General features: G+C 36.1%; 1 protein-coding gene across 1 annotated transcript in view; it reads left to right on the plus strand.

Annotated features, from left to right (window-relative positions):
- PDSS2 (decaprenyl diphosphate synthase subunit 2) overlaps positions 1-17,231 on the plus strand; it is a 276,653-nt gene that overhangs the window by 156,504 nt on the left and 102,918 nt on the right. The window contains exon 3 of the mRNA XM_061131753.1: positions 6,051-6,249. Within this exon, the coding sequence (XP_060987736.1) occupies positions 6,051-6,249 (199 nt within the window). The remainder of the gene's footprint in view (positions 1-6,050; positions 6,250-17,231) is intronic.

Raw genomic sequence — 17,231 nt, forward strand, 5'->3', positions numbered from 1 at the left:
TGAAAGTGAAAGTGAAGTCGCTCAGTCATGTCTGACTTCCTGACCCCATGGACTGCAGCCTACCAGGCTCCTCCGTCCATGGGCTTTTCCAGGCAAGAGTACTGGAGTGGGGTGCCATTGCCTTCTCTGCTGGAAGGGGCTAATTGAGCTTAATTGACCTCTGGGGTCACTTCCAACTCTTGAGTCTGTAAATCTGACTTTTCAGTTTACATCATTCCTTATCTTTTGAAACTCAAGAGTGACAGCTGTTCCCTCTACCTTTATAAAATTGATTACTAAGTAAAGAACTATTAATTTAAAAGATATTTATAGGCAGCCTAGGGAAATAGGATAGTATCATTTATAGTGTTGTGAAGAAGAGAGGTGGTGAGAAGAAAGATGGCTCAAGTAATAAGGACAGCATAGTACAACAAGTGACTGAGTTGTGCTCAAAGGCTTTCAAATGCAGAAAGAGTTAACCTTGGGGAAGTGAGGAAAGACTTCCCAAAAGTAATGCATGGACTGATTCTTAAAAATTATTTAAACAAAAATTTATTTCTCATTCACCCTATAGCAGCAAAAGTATGGCACATGTATACAGTGGACCTCTGAAGATGTGTTAAATAGAGCAAGGAGATTTTATTTGTAAATAACATGAAACTGTCTCCAAGAGATAATATTAGGTAAATAAAATCAGAGTGCAAAAATATAAACATAAATTATCTTTATCATTTTTGTTATGTAGTTTTTCTTGACTATGTCTTTTAGGAGTTTGAGTCCAACAAACAATAGCTTAAAGGAAAGTGGTATTTATTTATCTCAGATATCAAGAAGTGTAAAGACAGGTACATCAGCGCTAGTGTAGCCCTAAGACATCACCAGAGGTCCAGGCTTCTCATTTCTTCTTGCTCTACCATCCTTAGGTTGTGGGCTCCCTTGAGATGCTTAAAGTTTCTATTGTGCCCCCAGGCAGCTGAGCCATATTCCAAATAGGAGGAAGGGGTAAGCTCAAAATGCCAAAGGTGCATGCACTCTGAATCTATTCCCTTGTATTAGAAACTCAGTAGATTTCTCAGAGACTCACCTAGTGGACTTCTACTTATATTCACTGGCCAAACTGTGCTACGGGATCACCTCTAGCCCCAAGGGATTTGGGGGAGGTGAGTTTTTTAAATGAGTACTTTGTCTCTCCAAATACAGGCACAGGTATGTTAGTAGTGAGGGAGAGAGGGAATAGGTAACTATCAATGTCTGTCATCTTATATCTAAAGCTTAGGACGCTAAACACTTTGGAGAAATGTTGGAAGAATATGAATCAAAGCAGATTAAGTTGTTTAACATATAATTGAAAGAAAGTAATTTGGTGAAAGTTCTTGTAAAAATACTGGTTAATCCTCAGTTATATTCAGTGTACTAATTACTTCCCTACTGTGATTACTTAACATAAGCAGTATTCACTTATGACTCTTATCCAATCAAGATTTAGCATGAAAAAATACCTGAGTACTAGAATATATGTACATAAAATTGTATGAATACTTTTTATAAGATACTTTTAAAAATCCAGTACACTGAAAGTTTACTAGATTACTTTCAGTGGCTAAACTAGGAATAAGATAATGAAAAGGAAAAATTCCCAGATTCTTTCATACTGTCACTGCTGTAACACTAAATTAAAAGTTGTATAATGTGGCCCGAAGTTGTTTTTCTAATGATAAAATCTTAGAAGTTGTGAGCACAGTACTAGAGTGGAATTGCTGAACAGATTTCAAGATGACCAATTGGTTCATTTCTGTTTCTTTAGAAAGTAGGTACCAGTCATCACAATAATTTTATCTTTTTTCACTATTAACTGGGCTTCCAGGTGGCGCTAGTGCTAAAGAATCTGCCTGCCAATGTAGTAGATGCAAGAGATGCGGGTTTGATCACTGGGTTGGGAAGATCCCCGTGAGTAGGAAATGGCACCCCACTCTATCATTATTCTTGCCTGGAAATCTCCATGGGCAGAGGAGCCTGGCGGTTTACAGTCCATGGGGTCCCAAAAGTTGGACATGACTGAGCAACAAGGCACACGCGTAACTATTAACTACCAGTCTAAGTAATTTTTTTAATCCCCAAATCTTAAAATTTTAGGACTGAATATTAAATTTAGGACAGAAATCCCTGAATCTTAGAGCTAGAAGAGACTTTCTGCAGTTCCCCTCCTTTCAGAGATGAGAAGACGAACGACCTGGGAGTTTTAAGGGATTTGCCCACAAACTGTCTGTTATAAGCAGAGGGAGAGTTGTTATCTCCCTCTGATTGAGCTAAATCACTTGATTTGGTATAACCAAATGATTTTTGAAACAATTTGATTACTTTCTCCAGCTACTATATAACGGAGAGTCAAGTCTATCCTACTTTCTCCCAGAAAAGTTTTCTTCTGTAGTGTCTAGAACTCAAGGTGAAAATTGGACAAGTCTGTGGTGAGCATATATCAATCTTGGTAGCATTGTAACTTTGCCCCCTCCCCCATTTACTATTCATCAGGTAAATAAACATTTTAAACCATCATTGGACACTATGACAATGAGGCTCTGAGTTCTATCTTTGTCTTTCATAAACTGAATGTTCCAACCAGATACTCCCCACACATGCTGTAATTAGAATCACAAGTAGATAAAATAAGTAAAAGTTCTTTGTGAATTGTGGGTACTGTATAAATTATGGTTTTCACTTTCATTATTACCACTGTTTTTGTTGTTTCTGGCCATGAGGCATTTGAAGATTGCCATTTGTTTAATGAATGGAGTTTTATGATTATGGATGTCTTTATTAAAAGCTCCCAATCATTCATTTTCATCCTTAGGGTAATTCAAAACACCTACAACTTTGACTTGCCTAGTTATTGCTTTCTTTCATAAGCTGAACTACATGAGAGATTTATCCAGTGCGGAACCCTTCTTGAGATTTATACTTGCTCATAATCTCATTGTGCAAATTTTTGTGACGTGTAGCAGTGGACGTTTTTGTAAACTACATTTACAGGATACCAATAAAGTACATTTTTATTCATTTCTTTTAGTTACTCTTTTAAAGAACAGTTTTAAATGTTAGCTCCCTTGAAAAAAATGTTTTCTGTTAACTTCTCAGTCCTTAAACCTCCATCCTCAGTGATTTTCTTTGGGATGTAGTGAGGTTTTCATCTAAACCACGAATTTACTCTTTTCAGAAGCTGTTTAACTCACTGGTTCCTCTTTTCCTACTTCCCCAATTTGTAGTTAGGTACACTAAGTACACTGGAACATTTTTACATATTCTTTTACTTTTTTTAAGCAAAAGGAGTAAATTAGAAACATGCTTTTTCTTTGTAGATGCCAAATTGTTTGGTTCCTTTATTGCATCTTTATATAATTTATAGTTGTGAAACTAGCAGTACATTGTTTTTAGAGAAGAGTCTCTTATTATTTGATTGTTTTATATGTATTTGTCTCCTTTTCTAAGGCTGTTATTCTAGGTCAAATCCTTACATTTGACGTTTAGGTCAAATCCTTTTGTTAAATTGTCCCTTGGGCTTTTGCTTTAGCCTCTTCTGATCTCTCTACTTTCACTACCTACTTTTTAAGCTTTTATTTAGATATATTTTCTATCTTTCAAGTTACCACAGGCAAAAGTTTTACAACCGTATGTCCTTATAATACCATATGTCCTTGCTCAATCCTCCAGTAACAGTTTCCTCACTACCTTTCCGAATTCTGCTGAGAGTTTGCCATTTATTCAGCCTTTACCTCTAGCCCCAAACATTCAGACTCAAAGCTGTTGACACATAGTTTAGGCTTTTGTTGCCAAAACACCCACTCCTAGATGTACAGTTTCTGTATCAGATACCTACTGCTATATAGCAAACTATCCTAAATTTTAGTGACTTGAAACAACCATTTTATTTCTTACCATTCTGGGATCACTCATGTGACCGCATTGACCAGCCTTAATGCATAAACACTTACCAGGCCTTGCTTATGTCACTTGTGCTAATGTCTTTTTGGCCAAAGTAAGTCACGTGGTGAAGCCCAAAGTTAGTGTGGAGGGAACTACACAGGGGCCTGGAAATGAAGAAATGTGGTTCACCTGGGGTCATTTGCAACAGATTTCAATGCATTTCTAGCTCTGTATTACTGTGTGCCTTTGGGCAAGTCATTATACTATGTGTAACAATTTTCTCACTTGTAAAATAAGAGATTAATAATACCTTCATAGGGTAGTTATGAGGTTTAAAATTTTTAGTAATTGTTGATTTTCTAATGATTATAAAGTAATTCTTTTGTCATTTTAGAAAATGTACAAACTATAGAAAAGTATAAACAAGAAAACAAACATCTGAAATGCTATCTGATACAGTCCTATACTATAAGTTCCTCAAGGGTCTTCTTTATTTTAATTACTACTGTAGGTATATATTGTGGTTCTTATTCTGAAAGATAAGGTCCTTGAAGGAAGGGACCACATCTGTTCATCTCTGTAAATCCCACAGCCTTGTATTTAAGATTAAAAGTGATCATGTGTAAAAAGTGCGTGGACTAATGACTGGCACAAATTCTATTTCCACCTAAATTGGAATTTTATAAGATACTAGTAAGGATTCTTAGAAATCCTGAACTTATACTGAGAACAAAGTATCTAAATGGAACTGTGGGGGGTGGCCGTTATTGGTCATCTTCTCTCTGGGTAATCCTGGTGACTCATGGGATAGAGAATAGGGAATGGTAGAGAGAAGGAAGGTGTCAGGATCCACTTATAGCTCCCAAATAACTTAGTGGAAAAGTCTCTAATAAAAACTTCATTCAAGTCTCTTTGCAAGGGTCCTGATACGAAGTTACACCAAACCCTCAGCTGCAGTTGCCATAGTTCTGTCATCATTTTCATGATGTTTCCCTAAATTTGATGCTTCAGTTAAGACAGAGACACCAGAAATGTATACCTGATTTCCAATGCAAATATGGTAATACTGGCGGGGTCACTTTGTGCTGCTATATGGGTACATGCAGCAGCACAGATTAGAATACTTTGGACCCTGTCCCCTACTGGCAGTATTGTACCAGCTAAATCAGTAATCATCTAGCTGATATAATACTGAATTGCCTCAAAACGAACTCATAATTGATGCCAAATAAGTAAAAACACTGTGTACCCATTAAAATATGGCATGATTGAAGAAATAAAGTACATTTGAAACCTTAAGAAGAAAACAAAACTCCACAAAACTTCAAAATGCTAAGTGAAATAAGTCAAATACTATATGACTCCACTTATTTGTGAAATATAAAGAACAAAGCAAAAACCAAAAACTGAACTCATAAAACAGATTGGTGTTTGCCAGAGGTTGGCGGGGAGGGTTGGGATGGGCCAAGGGAGAGAGAAAAAAAATGGGTGAAGGTGGTCAAAAGTTACAAGCTTCTAGTTACATATTACCAAGAAGAAAAAAAAAAAATGAAGATATAATGTACTGGGGATATAGTGTGTAAATGGTGACCGTGGTTAATAATACTGTATTGTGTGTTTGAAAGTTGCTAAGAGAGTAGATCTTAAAAGTTCTCATCACAGGGAAAAAAATTGTGACTGTGTGGTGACAGATTTAATTAGGCTTATTGTGGTGATCATTTCACAATCCAGTCCTCCCTTGGTGCCCACAGGAGATTGGTTCCCAGACTCACTTCAGATATCAAAATCCACGAATGTCCACGGCCCACAGTCTGTCTTCTGTATCCATGGTTCCACATCTGCAGATTCAGCCAACCTCAGATTGTGTACTACCTACTTATTTATTGAAAAAATGCTCATAAAAGGACTCACATGGTTCTGTGCTATTCAAGAGTCAGCTGTGTGTACAAATAGTGAATCATTACATTGTACACCTGAAACTAATATAGTGTTGTGTCCATTATATCTCAATAGAAAAAAACTTCATTAAAAAGGAATAACCTGAAAAAAGAGACACTAATCTATGAAATATTTTGTTGTTGAAATCTAAAATCTGACAATACTGATCAGATGGTGTTCTTTACACTCAGACAAATCTTACCTTTGTGTTTTAGTCAAAGAAGTTTGGCAGAGATCACAGAACTTATCCATACTGCTCTCCTTGTACATCGTGGGATAGTCAATTTAAATGAATTGCAGTCTTCTGACGGGCCACTGAAAGATATGCAATTTGGAAATAAAATAGCTATCCTGAGTGGAGACTTTCTTCTAGCAAATGCCTGCAATGGACTCGCTCTGCTACAGAACACCAAGGTAAAACCCGGGCAGGGTTTGTTCTTATCTGAACAGCCTTTAGGTGGCTCTTGGTTGACTGCGGGAGCCGCAGAGGTCTGGACGCCCTGCTGCCCCAACTCCACACACAGGGATGCTCAGTAAAATTGTGATGAGGTTAATGATGATGATGGCAATATCAACGCCAGCTAAAACTGGTAAATGCTAGGAAAGAGTTTTGAAATTAATTTCCAGTTTTTTTTTTTTCTGGTAACAGATGGAATTATTTGTTAATTATAGGGTAATGTTAAATACTCAGGATAAAGATGATATCATAAATATTACCTATCATCTCACTCTCCAGAGATAATTACTGTAGGTTACTGTTTTCATGTATTTCCTTCCAGTCTGTATTTGTTTATTCATACCTTTGTATGTGTGGATTTGGGGGTAGCATAAGTGAAAACTTAACGTGTAAGCTTTTTTAAATCCTAGCTTTTTCCCCCATTGCATATATGACATGAGCATTTTCCCATATCATTAACATTTTTCATAAGCTTTCCTAATGGTTGCACAGTATTCAGTTATTTTGATGTAGTATTGTTTATTTAACAGATTCCTTATTTTGGGATATTTAGGTTGCTTCTAATTTTCTACTCTCATAAATAGATTTGCATTAAACATCTTTACACATCAGTTTTTCTTCATTTCAGATTACTTCTTTAAGATAAGTGCCTGGAAGTGGTTCAAAGGGTTTAGTTTTAGTATTCTCGATGCATATTGTTAAGCTGCTTTCTAGAAAGACTGTAGATGTAGTCCTTATTTATCAGTTAGAATTTGGTGTGATTATAAAATAAAAGTGACCAAAACAAGATAATAATTTATTTTTTTCTCCCTCCCTCTCTCTCTCTCTCTCTGTCTTTTTTTTTTTTTTTTTTTAACATATTATTACTATCTGGGACTAGGCAGTCCAAGGTTGGTATGGTGATTCTAAAGTCAGGAACCCAGGCTCCCCTTATCTTACTGCTCTGCCATTCCTATGTTACCACTTTGTGGCCCAAGATAGTTGCCATTATGTCTTCACTCCAGTCAAAAGGAGGAAAGGAGAAGGAAGGGCAAAAAAGGGCAGATCTCCTCCATTAAAGATCAAGTGAATACCATCCTGGACACCAAATGCAGCCTCAGTGTAAGTCTGCCATCCCAGAACCCCATCCGACTTAGCATTTGTCCTAGATTTTTGTTTTTAACAGAGAATGGTTACTTATAATTATATTGGAATAAACCAGCATGGATGGATGGGTTGGTAGAACTCTGCTTTCTACTCCCAGCCTCTGCCTCAATTTTTGTCTCACATAGGCCAATAATGGGTGAGACCCATGTACTGTAGGGGAAGTTCTCATGTTAAGGTATTATTAAATCTGAAAGAGAACCAGCAATAACTCTTCTCTTTTCCCAGTGCTTTCAGACATCTCAGTCAAGGACAGAATATAGGACAGTTGTTAATACAAAGTACACTGAATGTCTAGAGACAGTTAAAACCCCTTCCTGTCTCAGGTGACGGAAGTATTTGACACTGCTGCCCCAGCTGGCTGTTTGGTGTATCACCCAATTGTATGGCCCATGTCTAGCCTTCAAGAGTCATAAAAATACCAGGTAGCAGTTTAGAAACTCACTGGGAAATACAATAAGTGAGAGGTCCATTGTCTATGAAGTAGACATGTGAGAAATCAAGGCTGATCAGTTCTGTGCAGATTAAGAGTAAATTGAACCCATTTGCTTGTATGATGTAAACTAATAACTATTTTATTATTTGACAGTACATTGTTTTTGCAATAAACCTTTTGGCAGCAGCTCAAAAACATAAAAGTATGTATTTTATGTTTAAAAAGGTACTAGATTTTCATTTTTTGGAAAAGTTAATTTAATAAGGAATGTATAACTTGCATAACATGTTCCTTGACGTTTACTGTTCACTGTGGAGGCCATAGTTGGGTTACTGACCACATGAAAAGGAGAAGAATCAAATCTGCTGAAAAACTGTCAAGACTAGTAGTAGTTACTACTAAAATTAGTAGTTACTTTTGGGAGACTTCCTAAACATGATGGTTTAACACATATGGCTGAAGAAAGTATATATACTTGCAACTCTGTAATGCCTAACTTTTGTTGAGGTAAATTACTATTGCTCTAAATTAATTTCATTCATTTTTTTCACCAAAGGCAGTAGCTTTAAGTTTGTTGACTCCAATGATAGAAGAATTTTGCAAATAGCTAAATAATTTCAGTTTCAGTTGAGTGTTGTCAGGTATTTCAAGTGATTAAATCATTTTTGTAAATTCTAAAAATGTTTTCTTTTTCAGTCCATTCATGAAATCAAGGTAAAACTTTTAGAAATATATTCTGTCAAAGGTAAAGCCATTTTGAGTGAGACTGGAAATTCAGTTTAAAAGTTGAACATGAAAGAAAATTGTTAGCTCACAGTAATAATACAAGTACAAATTTAAGCGAAACACAGACCAGTGTTGTGATAAAAGTGACCATCTTAACTCTGTTGAGAAACTATAGAGCAGTTGGAGCTAATTGAGGCATACTCACAGTTCATATTTGCATCAAAACAAGCATCAACATTCTACTAATTGACATAAAAGCTATTGGTACCAAAACTAACTAATATCTTTATAGTCAGACCTCAGGACTATAAGATTTGGAGGATGTAGCTGATATTGAGTATAAAACTATATACTTCAGGGGGAGGAGCTAAGATGGTGGAGGAATAGGACAGGGAGACCACTTTCTCTCCTACAAATTCATTAAAAGAACATTTGAATGCTGAGCAAACTGCACAAAACAACTTCTGATAGCTAGCAGAGGACATCAGGCGCCCAGAAAAGCAGCCCATTGTCTTCGAAAGGAGATTTGATAACCCTGTCACTGGGAGGAAATGGGCATGGTCATTGGAGAATATATAAAGCATTCAGCAAAGAGCCAAGCTCATTCTTCTCCAGAGCCCTGGGCTGTTGTGTCTGGAGCTGGCTGGGCTGTGGAGACTTCTGGAAGTTACTGCCACAAGGCAATAAGCACTTAATCCTTGAACTGAAATTAACAGTTACTTACTGCACAAGAGTAGAACATTGCATTAACGGTACCCAAAGAAACATGAGCTCCAAAAGCCTCTGGAATGAAGTCACCTGTTCCCTGCGTGTGTGAAGTGTTTCGTAGACCCGGTCACGCTGGGCCGTGGGCACAGCTTCTGCATGCCATGTCTCTGTCTCTACTGGGAGGAAGGCCAACGGCCTCCTCGCTGCCCTGGGTGCAGGGAGACACCCTATCAACTGAACCTGAAAACCAACACCAATTTGAGGAAACTGGTACTTCTTGCCAAACAGAAAGGACCCTGTGACTTACCAAATCCTGCAGAAGAGATATGTGAGATACACAGATAGACCAAGAACTTCTTCTGTAAAGTCACCAAGGATGTGTGCTGTTTACTCTGCTGTATGTCTGAGCAGCAGGGCGCTCCCAGGCACGGTTCCCTTCAGTGGACGGCTGAGGAATACCGGCAAAAGCTTCTGAACATAATGAGGTCTGTGTGGGAAAAGATACAAGAAAATAAAAGAAATCTGAACAGAGAAACCAACAAAATCAGAACATGGGATAGCTACATGAGTACGTGAAGAAGATGAAACAGACTGAATATTGGAAGGTGTTTTCACTTAGTCTGCCATGAAGAGAACCCGACTTGTGTGGGTTGCCATGTGCCCAGCCCAAAATCTGGAAGATACAGAGAATAGATATTGGGAGACAAATAGCATTCTGCCCTACCTTCCCTTCATACATTTTGGTTAACGCATAATTTCATAAGACAGACCTACTGGTTTTAGGGAGAACATAGTATGGTGACTTTAGTATGTAGTTTATGTTCATCTGAAAAAGAAGCTAAAGAAAGAAATTAGTTGGCCATATAAAATGAAATTATAAATAATCTCAGTTTACTTGGGAGCCACTCTCTGCGTTTTCCCTCTTCACCATACCTACCATGGTCTCTGTTGAATTTTGGGTCTTGGAGAAGGAGGAAGCCTCAAAATGTGGATCTGGTATAGTTTCTGGCTGCCTTGAGCTGCACATGACTAACCATATACACTGGCCACTCATGGTTTAGACCTACATACCTGGGAGGAAGACATGTCATGGGACAAATTTACATGTTTGCTCTGATCATCAGTTTTAACTCACTTTAAGCTATTCTGATGAAGTCTTTTTCTTTTTTAAAGATTTATATATTTATTTTTGGCATTGGGGGTTCTTTGTTGCTACACGTGGCTTTCTCTAGTTGTGATGAGCTAGGGCTTCTCTTCATTGCAGGGCACCGGTTTCTCATTGCTGTGGCTCCCCCCGTTGCAGAGCACAGGCCCTGGGTGTGAGGCCTTCAGTTGTTGCAGCTCATGGGCTCTGTACAGTTCTGGCCTAGCAGTTGTGGTGCAGGGGCTTAATTGCTCCGCGGCATGGGGGATCTCCCTGGACCAGGGATCGAACTGGTGTCCCTTGTAGTGCAAGGCTGATTCGTAACTACTGGACCACTAGGGAAGCCCTTGATGGAGTCTTATAAAAGGTTTGGCTTCCCTGATAGCTCAGTTGGTAAAGAATGCCTGCAATGCAGGAGAACCGGATTCAATCCCTGGGTCAGGAAGATCCCCTGGAGAAGGAAATGGCAAACCACTCTAGTATCCTTGCCTGGAAAAATCCCATGGAAAGAGGAGCCTGGTGGGCTGCTGTCCATGGGGTCGCAGAGTTGGACACAACTGAGCAACTTTGACTTTCATTAACCTTTTATATAAGGTTAAGATGGTGGTATTAAGTACAAATATTATTAACATACTATAATGCACAAGCAAGTGATCACTTGCTTTAGCCACTTTACTTTATGGAAATAATATTTAATCTGTTCCTTTTCTTAGCTAGCTTGTATCATTCACACATTCTTTCAGTGTGGTTCAAGTTCAGAGAAAATGGAGGCTCTGTTCTCATCAAAATCAAATCAGATTCATAGCCTGTGAAATCCATTCTTGGTGCTTTGCATTCAGAAGCATCACTATAAATGTTCCAGAGTCTTAAGACCTCCACCATCTGCTCCATTAGGCACAGGATTTCAGTAGCACTACTTGATTTACCAAAAAAAAAAAAAAAAAGCTTAGCATATCCAAGCAACAGTTCAGCCTGAAGCTTCTCCTTGAAATAACAATGGTCAAGCATTCCCTTCCCCTCAAGTCCTGTACCTTCATGGTCTCTGCACAGGTTTGCACCTTTATATTTGCATTTTATCAACCTTTGTCTAATGAGGAGGTGTTTTTTTTTTCCTTTTTTAAGCCATGGTATGTTTTTTTCTGAATTTGATAATTGTGTGTAAAATTGAAGTCTTTATTGTATGCATCCCCTCTGTTGATTCCAAAACATCGATCTTTTGCACATTGTTCTTCAAACGGTCATTTAAAGGTTCTACAAAGTCACTTTCAAAAGGTGCTTCACTGGCTCACTTTTCGAGAAAGACCTTGAGTACCATGTTGAGGGTCCATAATTGATCTACAAATCTAGGCTTTCTGTAGCCCTATTTTAATCATAATGGATGATTTCCAAATCATGTGAATATTGTTTTAAACTGAGTAAATTGAGGGAGGTGGGAGGGGGGATCAGGATGGGGAATACATGTAAAACCATGGTTGATTCATGTCAATGTATGACAAAACCCACTACAATATTGTAAAGTAATTAGCCTCCAACTAATAAAAATAAATGAAAAAAATAAATAAATAAATAAACTGAGTAAATTGTAATGGGTAACTAAAGTGCTTTATCAGAGAAAATTCTTTGATAAAGCAAATACCCCATATTCAGAACTGGTTCCTTTCACTTAAATACATGGCAGTATTCCCCTTGGAATTTTTTTTAAGGAAAGTAAAGTTTTATCTCAGAAGAGGACTAATTTTATTAAATGAGTTCCCGGAAACTTCAGTATACTACTATTAAAAGAGGGAGTCCAAGGGGAGGAAAAGGTGATGATAAGTAAGATCTCTCTACATATGATAATGTCTTAGCAAAGTTAGATGTCTGTTTGACATTTTAACTTTCTTTAATAAGAAAGAAAATTTGTCAGCATTAGCAACATAAACAGAGACCTCAGCAATAAGGGGACAGGCAGAACATAACACAGAAATGCTGTGTATAGTATTCTGTTTTTTTCACAGTGACAGCCTGCTTTTTCTTTGAGAGTATATATTTAACTTGGTAATTAAAGTTAGCATATTTGTAGCAACTTTTAATTTTTTATAACTTACTGATTCTACCAACTTCCCACTTTCTTTTGCTACTGAATTCTTGTCTGAATTTCTGTGTTACATGTTTGTCATTGTACTTCTCCTGGGGCAGACCGTTAGATGAAGTATTCTGCAGTTATATGAAATTCAGAGCTCTTTTATAATTGCCAAGGGTAAAATTAGCAAAGCCAATTATTCTCTCTTTGGCTTTTCCCTGAAGATATTAGGGGTCTTCAAGGTAATTGCCTTAGGTAACACTTAGATTTTTAAATATCTCTAAGTATAGAAATTGGTATATTAATCCTCTGGTAATTGTCTTACTATTATAGCTATAGTCACATAAGTGTGAATTAACAAGATTTTGAATTCAGTAGTGAATTTAAAAATTAATGCTTGAATTTTCATTCATTTTCAGTTATGGAACCTGAGGGCAACTTTTTATTTTAGTACTTCACTATATAAAGACTCTGAACTAAGAGACCTCAGAATACCTCTTTTTAAGCCATAAATTCTCTGACTCCGTTGAAATAAATTGCTCTATATTGTATTCATGTAAAACATCACTGAGTGCTGAAATGATGGGGTCATGCCAGAATCTAAAATTTTAATGTTTGAGCATCAGGCTATCAACGAGACATGCTAGATAATTGGGGGAAAATCATGACATGGAAAAGCACTATAATTTAGAAATCTGGCTGACCGTTAACAGTTTTTCCCTGGTTCCCTGTATTTATTTGTGGACTAGATTTGTATTTTAGGATTAAGCCACAGTGAATATAAGACAGTGCACATTACTACTTGTCATATTAAAAAAAAAGTGTTTTATTTTATATGTACAGAAATAACCCTAGTATTTAAAAAATTTAACCCACCATATTATTATTTTTAACCTTTGTAGTGATTTTCATTTAATGGACCTATCCTTATACATCTGAGAGTTAGCCTGGGTCTTGTCTAAGCACCCTGGAACATCATTGCGATATCACTCCTGGGAATCATTCTATTAAGCATTAGTGATTTATATTTCTAAATAACCAGTGGCACAGATGTACTCCTTACATAGCTGATGTATTTCCTTATGTTAACTTTGTTTTCCTAAAGGCATAAATATGTTGTTTACAAGGAAGGAATTTAGTTGTATAAATATGCTCAATTTATGCATATAAATCTCCTTTTCTACCATCTATATATTTTAATAAAGCAGCTGCTATTGGTTATTTGATGTTTTTCTTATCTGTTATATTAATTTTACTTACAAATTAATATTGAAAAGTGAAATCTAAAAGCATGCTATGTCATAGGAAATTTAAGTTTTTCTCTGTCATATTCATTTACAATAGGGATTATTGTGACCTTGTGTGTTTACAGTCTTATCATCAGTATTTTACTTGTGGAAATTATTGAATTAATTGTTTTCATTCTCTGTAGTTTGACCCCCAGGATTAATATTCTTTTCTTCATATAACCCACTCAAGTGTAGATTTTCATGACTAGAATAAATATGCACAGAACCTAAGGGGGGTGTCATACATTGTAATGATAAAGGAAACTATCTTCATATCACTTAGAGAAGTCAGAATGCTATTATAAAATCACAATTTCAAAATTCTCAGAATAATTTTCCAGTTTTTTCTTATCATGTGATGCTAACATAGCCAAGTATTAAGCAGACACTATATTTATATCCTGAATCTGCTTCCTTGCATTTAAAATAAAAGTAATACATGTTTGAGATGTGTACTAGAAGTAAGAAGACAAAATATTATGTTCTTTTAAAATTTATTATCCTATTAAAACCTTGAAATTTACCCTTTTGGTGCCAAAAAACAATGAAATGAAATGTCTTTTGGGGGTACGAAGGTCAAATGCCATTAAGGCAAAATGGATACTTCTCTGAATTGTCTATGTCAGAAACCTGAACACAAGAAAAAAGAGCAAGAGAAGCATTGCTTCCATATGCTTGGCATTTAAAGAAACTTTTTTTTTAAGACTGTTTTCTACAAAAATACACCCTCTGGAATGGGTAGAGTTGAACCATGGTTGGCCATGAGAGGTAGAAATATACTGATTATGGCAATCTTATTGTGTACACTTCAGCAATCTTAATTTTTGTAATTCCCTTTACCCATTTTCTAGAAGTAATGTTAATTAAATCTACTTTTTCCCCACCAATTTCACTGGCATAAGTTGCTGTTTCTCCAAAGCCAGAGAGAGGAAAGAAAAGTATTTTCTGGCTTGAGTTATTCAGTATTCTAATTTGGCCTTTCTATTGATTTTACTCAAGGGACTTCCTGAGTTCAGAGTATACAAAGTACTGGGCAGATAAACATCTGATTGCTTCCTCTTTATCCTCAGCCACGTGACCCTGGTCTCTTCTCTACCCATCCTTTCTTCACCCAGTGGACTGGTACACGATGCCCCTTTCTTTGTCTCTTACTATTCATTACTCAGTTCATTTCACCTTAGGCAGTCTCCAGAATGTATAAGCATCCTCTTTAATTGTTTTCCTTCAGTTTTTCATTCTCCTTTCACCTGTTATTTCAGAAAAATTGTCATCCACCTTTTAGCCTTCTCTTTACTTTTTTTAAGAGGAAAAATAAACCAACAAAGTTTACTTGGAGTTGAAGAGCTAAAACTTGGTATATAAAAGGAAAATTATAATAGAAATGAAATAGGCATAGGAAAGAACCAGTGTATCTATCCTCATTCTCTTATTGAACCAAATTTCCCTGTAACTATCAGCATTTAAAGATCATTTAAAAATATTTCCTATTTAGTTTTGTTTTTCTGTTTGTTTAGTTGCAGGTATTGTAAGATTGTGGTTTTCTATCCAATTTTTTGGTTACAGGTATAAGGTATTTCTAATATTATGGACTAAATAAGCTTTTGTGGGTTGCCCTGGAAACCGAGCCATCATTTATAACCTTATATTTTGGGAAAATGTAGTTTGAGCTCCAAAAAATTTACTTATAGATAAAAATCTTAAATGTATTACAGTTGTAATCTGGTGCCTGCTCTATTAAATTAATACTGAATTTGGATAGCATAAGCAAAAGAAAATTTAAGAGCATCCAAAAGGATCCATGTGACTACTTTTCATTAATTATAGTGATATAACTTTGGTTTTAGCATTTCCATCATTTTCTTCTGAGTTGTAAATACTCAACGAAAAAATTCACTGTAAGCCCAAGTTGGCTTACAGGGCCTTAACCCAGAAGCAAATTTTATTTATTTAGCAATAGTGATTGGGAAGAGCCCTTTTCTGGCAGCTAATGACCTACTGGAGGACTTGTGTGCCCAAGGCAAAGCTGAAGGCCATTAGCCCAACAGGTCATTAACTGACAAATGCCTGACCCTGAGGTCATTTCTGATATTGTAAATTGTGAAAACATTAAAGTGGGTTGTTGGAAAGTATGGTTGTGCCAAGGAACTTTCTTTTTAAGAATTTTGGAAAATACATTGAGTTGTTTGTTGTTATTCATGTGGCTTAATTGTCTTTGTTCTTTGTTCAAGTCAGGTGTCAGTAAACGCTAAAACTATGCTATGTGTGTCTGTCTAATCTTTAGTTTTTGAAGGACAGTTTTCCTATTTAGAATATCAGATTAACTACTTTATTGCTAAGCAGCTACACTCTCGTGGATTATTTACATTTTCATAATATGTTAAGCTTTATAGCATTTATCTATTTTATATTCCTTAGTGTTGTCATATAAAGCTACAAAGAGACATGGAAATAGCCCTGATGTTGAAGTGTGTAGACCTAGTTCCTATCTCTACCTTTTTTTAAAAAAATTAGTCGTTTAACATTGGACAACTCATTTTATCTCTCAGAATTCCAGGTGAAACCTTTTTCTCCAGATTGTTTATCTAATGTCTTAATACACCATTTTGGAAATGAAATTAGAAACTTCATAAGGTAGAATATATAATAGTTATTAAAATTAGCATCAGACATTAAAAAAATTGCAGCTTATACTTTTGAGTATTTACTATGTAGTAGACACTATTGTGATTTTTGTATATTAACCTATATAACCTCTCCCGAAACAAAGGAAAGAGCTAATTTCCTTGCGATAACAGTGCTAATAAATGGTAGAGCTGCTGTCTAAATCCGGGCAATCCAGCTTTGAACTCCTCATGCTTAACTGAAGAAGAAAACAAACAAAGAACCATGATAGCTTTTTTGCGAGAAATTTTGCAGTTAGATATATTGGAATTTATAATATCTTAAACAATTAGTGGTTTTTAAATAAACATTTCAATAGAAATATCAATAAGGCTTTATAAAACATTTTAGAGAAACAACTACTAAGCAAAGGCAACTTGTTTTCTTAGTTTCCTCATCTATAAAATAAAAGTAGCATTGTTTCCATCCCCGGCCTCCTTACCAGTTCCAACATTCTGCAGTTCTGAGTGTTGTGGGAAAAAGTCAAAAGCTACAACATACAACCAGATTCTGAAAAAGACATTCAATATAAAGAAAAGCAATCAAGAAAAAATTTTAATAAAATCGGAGATGTAATAGAGAAATCAAAATGTTTTGTAACTATCAGAGACCTTGAGATTGGACATGCATATTTCAGCAATCTAAAGTAATACCCCAAATTTATGAACTCATCTTTATGGCCGATTTGTGATGAGAAACTTATATTTTGTGATGAGAAGCTTCATTTTTTTCAAGTAGTTTAAGCCATAAGGTGGTATACAAATGAAAAC

The sequence above is a fragment of the Dama dama genome, chromosome 28, assembly GCF_033118175.1.
Source record: "Dama dama isolate Ldn47 chromosome 28, ASM3311817v1, whole genome shotgun sequence".
Taxonomy (NCBI): domain Eukaryota; kingdom Metazoa; phylum Chordata; class Mammalia; order Artiodactyla; family Cervidae; genus Dama; species Dama dama.